This window comes from Vicia villosa, unplaced genomic scaffold, assembly GCF_029867415.1.
Source record: "Vicia villosa cultivar HV-30 ecotype Madison, WI unplaced genomic scaffold, Vvil1.0 ctg.001190F_1_1, whole genome shotgun sequence".
Taxonomy (NCBI): Eukaryota; Viridiplantae; Streptophyta; class Magnoliopsida; order Fabales; family Fabaceae; genus Vicia; species Vicia villosa.
The window spans coordinates 205,813-214,031 of record NW_026705527.1 but is presented as its reverse complement, the minus strand read 5'-3'; the positions used below and the strand labels follow the sequence as shown (position 1 = coordinate 214,031).

At 35.5% G+C, this 8,219-nt stretch overlaps 1 protein-coding gene across 1 annotated transcript; it reads left to right on the top strand.

Moving 5' to 3' along the window:
* On the top strand, positions 1-8,014 carry LOC131633943 (mitochondrial Rho GTPase 1-like). The gene is made up of 15 exons (XM_058904621.1): positions 1-148; positions 230-465; positions 671-803; positions 1,120-1,269; positions 1,393-1,569; positions 1,734-1,982; positions 2,098-2,166; positions 2,275-2,330; positions 2,626-2,707; positions 2,948-3,159; positions 3,257-3,326; positions 3,499-3,611; positions 4,297-4,447; positions 6,865-7,051; positions 7,570-8,014. Exons 2-15 carry the CDS (start codon positions 248-250, stop codon positions 7,641-7,643), a joined length of 1,941 nt encoding a protein of 646 aa, XP_058760604.1. The 5' UTR covers positions 1-148; positions 230-247; the 3' UTR covers positions 7,644-8,014.
* The last annotated feature ends 205 nt before the right edge of the window (positions 8,015-8,219 follow it).

The following is an 8,219-nucleotide window of genomic DNA, read 5'->3' as shown; positions in this document are numbered from 1 at the left end:
CTGAAAAGTATTAGACGGTGCAGTAGGATGCAAGACAAGTAGTAATAAAAAATCAAAACCACAAATATTATTAACACAGTGGAGAAGTGGAAGTGAAATATAACATCAACAACTATCTCCCCAAGCACCCTCTAGAACACACCGTTAGGTTAGGGTTTCGCGCTTCGTTCTTTCACTCAACTCAACGCAATCTCTCATAATAACTAACTCTTATTCGTTTTGTTTTCAGGCTTCTTGTTCCGTTTCAATGGTTAGAGCTTCAGCTAACTCCGTCAATCCTCACGTTCATTCTGGCGTTCGTATTGTCGTCGCCGGCGACCAAGGTACCGGTAAGTCCAGTCTCATTAGCACCGCCGCGTCTGAGAATTTTCGCCCGAATGTTGCTCCCGTGTTGCCTCCCACCACGCTAGCTGTGGATCTGTATCCAGATCATGTGCCAATCACAGTCATCGATACTACTTCCTCGTATGAATTCTCTACGTTTTCTTCTATGAATTCTTTTATTTATTCGTTTAGGTTATAGCACTGGTTTTTATTCTCTGTTAAATCTTTGATATTTGATTTTGGCAATCTGCGTTTCTTGCTTATGTTTTTATCTATGCTACTGCTTGGAAAATTTTGTTTACCCTAATCTGAATGTTTTCACTATTTTACTTTATTCTTGTTGCAGTATTGCGGACATTGATAGAGTTTCGGACGAACTAAAGCGAGCCGACACCGTTGTCCTCACTTATGCATGTGATCGCCCTGAGACACTTGAAAGTCTAAGTACATTTTGGCTCCCTCATCTTCGTAACTTAGAGGTTCTGATCGTTCCTTTTCTTGTTTTTGTATCTGGAGTACTATATATTCAATTAAAGCTCCTCTAGTTCCCCTTTTCTTAAAGTGAAGAGAAAAAATTAATGAGAGAGAAAATTAATATTCCTAGAGAATGGAAGGGGAAGCTTTATAAACGGCTAAATCAATTACGCGCATCTGTTTTGTAGAAACACCTATTTAATGTGCACATGCTTGCATATATCTATTAATTGTACATCTTAATTGAATTCGCATAATATGTTGTTACTCTCACTTTCAGAGAATGAATGCTTGACATAGATATTTGAACTTCATGAACAGGTGAGAGTTCCGGTTATAGTGGTTGGCTGTAAGCTTGACCTGCGAGATGAAAGTCAGCAGGTGAGCCTAGAACAGGTGATGTCACCAATAATGCAACAGTTCCGCGAGATTGAAACTTGCATTGAGTGTTCAGCATCTAGGCAAATCCAGGTATCTTTAATTCATACTATATTACAATCATATTCCTCCTTTTATGAAATCTTATTTTATAGGTGCTACAATTATATATGGATTTTGTTTCATACAATTGTAATCATGTTTTCCTTGGTGAAGGTCCCTGAAGTTTTCTACTATGCACAAAAGGCTGTTCTTCATCCAACAGCTCCTTTATTTGATCAGGAGACACAAACTCTAAAGCCCCGATGTGTGCGGGCTTTGAAGCGGATTTTTATCCTCTGCGACCATGACAGAGATGGTGCCCTTAGTGATGCTGAACTGAATGATTTTCAGGTTTTAAAATTTCTTTTCTTATATTAAATCTCAAAATTGTGGCTTATTTATTATCTGAGTATTGTGGTATGGAACCTTGTATCTTGATTAATAGCTTGTTCACATCATGCTATAGTAGGTTGGTTAACTTGTGTACGTGTAAAATCTAACAAAACTATTTACAGGTTAAATGTTTCAATGCTCCTTTGCAACCATCTGAAATTATCGGTGTAAAGAAGGTTGTACAAGATAAATTATCTGAAGGTGTGAATGAACGGGGACTTACTTTGACAGGATTTCTATTTCTTCATGCTCTTTTCATAGAAAAAGGGCGTCTTGAGACCACATGGACTGTGCTCAGGAAGTTTGGATATAACGATGATATCAAGCTTGCTGATGATTTATTTCCACCTTTGAAATACACTCCCGATCAGGTGGTTCTTTTGAGATGAATTGTTGCTGCATGTATCTCGCTCATGTTTGTGTGTTCAATTTGCTGACAGCTAGAACTTATATATTTTCTATTCTCATTGGATTTAATCTCTGCAGAGTGTTGAGTTGACAAATGAAGCCATTGATTTCTTGAAGACAATTTTTGATGCATTTGATGCTGATTTTGTATGTCATTTCCACATATGACCCTGAATAATTTCAATTTTGGACATTTTCTCAATTGACTTAATTGTAATTCAATGGGAAAATTAACCTATCTTTTCCTTCCTCTAGGATGGGATGCTGCGACCCCGTGAACTTGAAGAATTGTTTTCCACTGCCCCAGAAAGGTAAACCGCTTTCCTCATAATGTGTGCCAAGATAAATGTACTTTTATTTGCACTGGTTTCTTGTGAAGTTGATAACCGAGCAGTGTGATGTGGTGGAATCTTTTTTATGTTGTGCAATTTTTCAAATGTACACATGACACATGCTTTAATGATGTGGTATATACTTCTGACTTTGCTTCTTCTATGTTTTTATGAAGTTCAGCTAAGGCATTTTTTTACGTGTACCTTTCTCAAGTCTAAATGTCAACGAGGACTCTTGGCAAAATTATTTTATGCTTATAATTTTTAATTGCAGTCCCTGGATCGGAAATCCATACGAGGATGCTGCCGAAAGGAATGCGTTTCAAGGACTATCACTTGATGCATTTTTGTCAGAGGTGCACAAGTTTTTTTTTTTGATCTTTCTCTCTACTCCTTAAATTTTGTCAAACAATGTTGGGTTTCTACAGACAGTTTTATCACTCAATTTGGATAGTGTTTTGAGAATCAAGATTGCCTCACTTTTACATGATATATGATTTTATGTCTGGTCTGTGAACATTTTCAGTGCATATAATATTAAATTTGCATCACCGTTGATTTGTTTTTAATATATTTATTATATATTTTCTGGACAGTGGGCACTCATGACACTGCTAAACCCAACCTTTAGTGTGGAGAACTTAATATACCTTGGTTATCCCGGTGATCCATTATCTGCTGTCCGTGTGACTAGGAAGCGTCGCGCTGACCGTAAAAAGCAACTTTCAGAAAGAAATGTATTGCAGTGCTTCGTTTTCGGGCCTAGGAATGCCGGAAAGTCCGCATTATTGAATTCTTTCATTGGAAGGTATGTTGCTGTGTTACCTTGAAGATTCCTGGTACAGTGGTACATAGCTTTAATTATTGAGCATCATATCTTAATTTTTGTTGAATTTATATTGCAGGCCATATTCTGAAGCTTACAATCCAACCATCGAGGATCGTTATGCTGTAAATGTTGTTGATATTGGGAAGGTAAATGACACTTGATTGACATTTGGAAATATCTTTTTACTGTGACAGAAATATATTTATTTTCTTGCACCTTTTTCAGCACCAAAGTCTTCATTTACTTTGCATTATATATTCATTTTGTTCATCTTGGCATTATATATTCAAATTCATGGTTTTATCATTTACTTTGCAGGAAAACAAAAAATTTCTTGTGCTGAAAGAGATTCCAGAAAGTGGAGTTGCCAAGCTGCTGGCCAATAAGGAGTCTTTGGCCTCATGTGACATTGCAGTTTTTGTTCATGATAGGTGACCATTGATGTTAAATTAAATTTCACTATACCAGCATACCATAGAAATTATGAATTGCCGATTCTTTAGTTATTCTTCTAAAAATTGCATTAGTTTAAGGGCATGTTTCACTATTAAACAAATTAGTGCACATGGTGTATTTGAACATAAAATTTGCATTTGTGTCTTGAATTTTTTGCTCGTATAAGCAACTTTTCAACATCTGAAATCAAATGCATTTAGAAAAACTCCATTATGCATCTGGATCAACTCCATAGAGTTGAAGATAGTAAAATAAGAAATTGAAAGATTTCGTTGAAATTGTTTGTTTGGAAATTTTCCGAAAAACTTATCATGGGATCTTCTCTCCAATGGAATAACAGTCCATTATGCCCATTACTAAGCTTTTCTAAGACATAAAATTTGCAACTGTGTCTTGGATTCTTAGCTCATATAAACAACTTTTCAACTTCTGAAATCAAAAGCATATAGAAAAACTCCATTGTGCATCTGAATCAACTTCCAAAAACAACAAGTTGGTTGAATTCCACAAATTCTGGGTTGAATTTGTCAAACTAATGATGTGAATTATCCTCTCTAGTCTCAACTAACTGTAATTTCATATTTATGTGGTCTGGACTGTGGGCAACTCAGACTTATTGTTTAAAGCTCAGCTGATTAAATATTCATTAATTCATTTAAGGTCTGTTGAGTCTTCATGGAGGGCATCATCTGAACTCTTGGTAAATATTGCTGGACATGGAGAAAATACTGGCTTTGAGGTGCCCTGTCTTATAGTTGCAGCTAAGGATGACCTGGAATCATTTACATCGGCAATACAAGATTCAATTAGGGTATTTTTCACTAACTTACTAATTTGCATGACAGTATTTGAATTTTACATGCATGTTTCTCTATACTTAATTGCTGTGTGGTTAGATAATGAGATGTTTAATGCGGTGAATGGACGCGTCTTGGAATTATGATTTCATCTGATTTTCTGAGTAGCAATAACTATAGTATATAGTGTTCTGTGTATGTGTAGGCTTTGGTCTTTAGATTGAAATTTGATTAAGCAGGTTGAAAACTACTTCAACTTTTTTGAAATTGGGATGTTTTGGTTGTGATTATTTTTTGCATATTTACACTTTACTGGATTTTTTTTTCAAAATAAAGTTAAAGTAAAAAGAGTAATGTTTTAAAGAAATGGTATAGGTGTAAAAATGCCGAAACTTGGAAAAAATATAACAATACTAAGAAAGAGATCAAGAAGGCAGCTAGTGAAGCTAGAACCCAAGCTTTTGACGGTTTATACCAATATTTAGGAACCAAGGCGGGAGAAAAATCTATATATAGGCTTGCAAAGGGAAGAGAAAGAAAGACGAGATTTGGATCGAGTGAAGTGTGTTAAAGATGATGAAGACAAAGTCTTGGTCTATGAAAAGAATATAAAGGATAGACCTGGCACAAAAGTACTGCTCAAACTAAAGAGAACATTTTTATTGGACAATTGTTAGACCTGCGATGTTGTATGAGACAAAATGTTGGGCTGTTAAAAATTAACACGAGAATAAAGTAAGTGTATCAGAAATGAAGATATTGCGTTGGATGTGTGGTATGAGTAGACAAGATTAGATTATAAATGATAATATTAGTTAGTGTTATTAGAGAATGATAAATGAAGCATTGATGAGAGAAGAAGATGAATTAACTTAATTGTATTAACAGAATTCAGAGTTAGTTACATAGAATTAACAGAATTCTTAGAGTTAGTTACATAGAGTTCGTTATTTATAGTGAGGCTTGAGTGACAGCTCAGCATAACAAACGAGTTCCTCTCTCTAACTAACTAGATAGGATTTAGTTAAAACTAGCTTCTAGTATTACTTAATATACTTTATTATGTGTGTTGGGTAGCACCTATAATAGAAAAGATGGTGAAAAATAGATTTAGGTGGTTTGTGCATGTAGAGAGAAGAGTTGTAGATTCTGATGTAAGCAGTGTATGCAAACTCGCGAGTTGATCTGTTGAATCAGAAGAGTCAACGTCCCAAACTTCCACTGTCGTGCTGCGATTCAGGTGGGATTGGATGTATCTAACTCGGTATATTAATAAGGAATTTATTGAGACACTAATTCGGGTTGGTTTCATTTATAACCCATAATTAATATTTATTAATATTAATGAGGAATTTATTGAGACACTAATTCACTCCTCTTTAAAATACAGTGTAACCTTAGCCTGAGTGAATATTTGTGACTGCTTATTACTCCATTAATTCCTCCTCTTCTCCCTAAATTCTTCCTCTCCATTTTATTTTAAACCGTGATTTCTCTTTCATTTTATAATGTTACTTCCTCTTCCTCTTAATTAAAGAGTACTGCATACCGTAAATTCCATTATTTAAGTGAAACCAACCCAAATCCAGCCAATTTTAAACAAATTAGAGTTTTTTAAATTCCATTAGGAAGAGAGGACAGCGATGATCCTAGAGTGAGGGAGGAAGAACACTAGACAACACTGAAAAAGGAAGGAGAAGAGGGATTTATCTTTTTTTATCATGAAAGCTGCGTGAACGAGAGAAGAGCCAACAAGAGAAAAGGGAAGATGCTTCAGAATCAAGTTAGGGCTAACATTAATGAGGGAATCTCAAAAATACCCTCGAAACAGTTTAAATTTCAAGGGTAGTTTCATTTTTTTCGGGGATTGAAACCTGATAGCAGGTTAAACCCGCTACCGCGATCTGCTCCAAGCCAAAAAAGTGTCCGCAATCTCAAAATGAGACGCAAACCGCGATTCCGTAGCGGCTGGCCTCTGCGCCGGTCCGCTTTCCCGGGATAGCGCCGCTATCCTGCCGGGATTGATAACCTTGCTAATAAGTAATAACTAAGATTTTGGAAATATTACTATACCTCATTTGCATAAATATTGCGATACCTGATTCAAACAGAAGTTTGATTTGGCTCTGCAAATCATCTTTGATTTGTTAACTATGATTGCCTGTTAATCTTTATAATTAGATGATTTTCACTCTTATTACAACATTTTCACGTGCATTTTATTTAGTATAGGTCCATGTTCTGATATATGTTCAATTAATCTGTTTGTGGCTGACTTGTAGCTAGAAAAAATACTGCATTCTGGTCTGATGTCATTCTTGGCATATGTTCATGGCATATGTGCTTTCTTGACACTGAGAAATTTTCAAGCAACTGTTTCATCCTGCGGTTGAAATATAATGATATTTCTGACATGCCGATATGTTTGTAGGTTAGTCAGGATATGGGAGTAGAGGCTCCTATACCGATCAGTGTGAAGTTAGGGGATTTCAACAGTGTATTCCAACGAATTGTAAAGGCTGCTGAGCACCCTCATTTAAGCATTCCAGAAACTGAAGCTGGAAAAAACCGCAAGCATTACAACAAGCTCATAGGTCGATCTCTTATGTGTGTTTCAGGTATATCAGTTTTTAATTTGACTTCATTAAATAATTCGAGCCTATTGACCTGTTTAAATTTTTGATGATGTGATTTATCTTTGGCTGCATGTTCTCTCTTTTGGTTTCATTGATCATTTTGATTTTACAATGATTTTCCTCTTGTAACCTTAGGGTGTTGTGCCACTGAACTGGTCTCTATTGGTGTTTCCATATATCTTGTTTTTTGCTTCTCCAGTTTTGTTGTTGAAGGACTTTTTCTGAATCCATTATTCGCCTGCGGTGTTGATTACTTGTTTAGTAGATGGTTCTTGGAGTTGGAGTTTAGGGATTAAATAGCCAATGAATTATCAACAAAAATCAAATTGCTTTTACCAAGTCTCTACATTATAGGATCCATCTTTCTGATTCCTCCAACCTTAGACCCTCCAACCTTAGACCACTTGCTTTCAATTTCTCTATACTCTTAAGTCACAAGAAAATATAACCACAGCTTTTGTTTCTTTGTTAAATGATTTTTTTAACGCATCTTATTGCAGTTGGAGCGGCAGTGGCACTCGTTGGGTTGGGTGCTTACAGAATATATGCTGCAAGGAAGAGTGCGTCTGGTTAAACGGGAAGGTTTTGTGAATGGGTCGTGATTTACGCCTCGATCCAGATGCTGTCGTGATCTACGCCTCGATCCAGATGCGGTCTGCTCTTTGGCAATGTTACATCGTCTTAAGACATTAAAGGCTTTTTCTTAAGCCATCTGCTGTAGAGTTTTCAATCTTTTTTAGTTTGTCAAGGTTGAATTAGGTTAGCACCAATTTTATATACAAATTATTGGATGTTTCATCTTTTTTATTAGTTAGGCCTTCGTTAAGTAATTTATACAATAATGTGTTTTACAGTCGGGTCCAGTTCATTACTGGAAACTCTCTTAACATATCTTAATTCAAACTATTTTTATTGCAAAATAATTGAAATATTATAAATATATAATGTATTTATTTAATAATAGTGATAAAGTGGTGGTCATTTTCAAACAGTAAAACATAAAATTTACTAATCTTAAAAATAACTATGGACATGGTTACTCCTTTATCTTGCTCTCCCGATCCCAAGTCACATCATATCACCTCCAGTCACATGAGATCAATTATGTTTCCTTCAACATTATTAAATGTGACATAAAATTAGACAACAC

Bases quoted from the DNA above. Each gene is read 5' to 3' on its own strand.
- LOC131633943 (XM_058904621.1), top strand. From the start codon at position 248: ATGGTTAGAGCTTCAGCTAACTCCGTCAATCCTCACGTTCATTCTGGC. The intron at 2,167-2,274 runs GTATGTCATTTC...TCCTTCCTCTAG, and splicing joins ATGCATTTGATGCTGATTTT to GATGGGATGCTGCGACCCCG. The intron at 4,448-6,864 runs GTATTTTTCACT...ATATGTTTGTAG, and splicing joins CAATACAAGATTCAATTAGG to GTTAGTCAGGATATGGGAGT.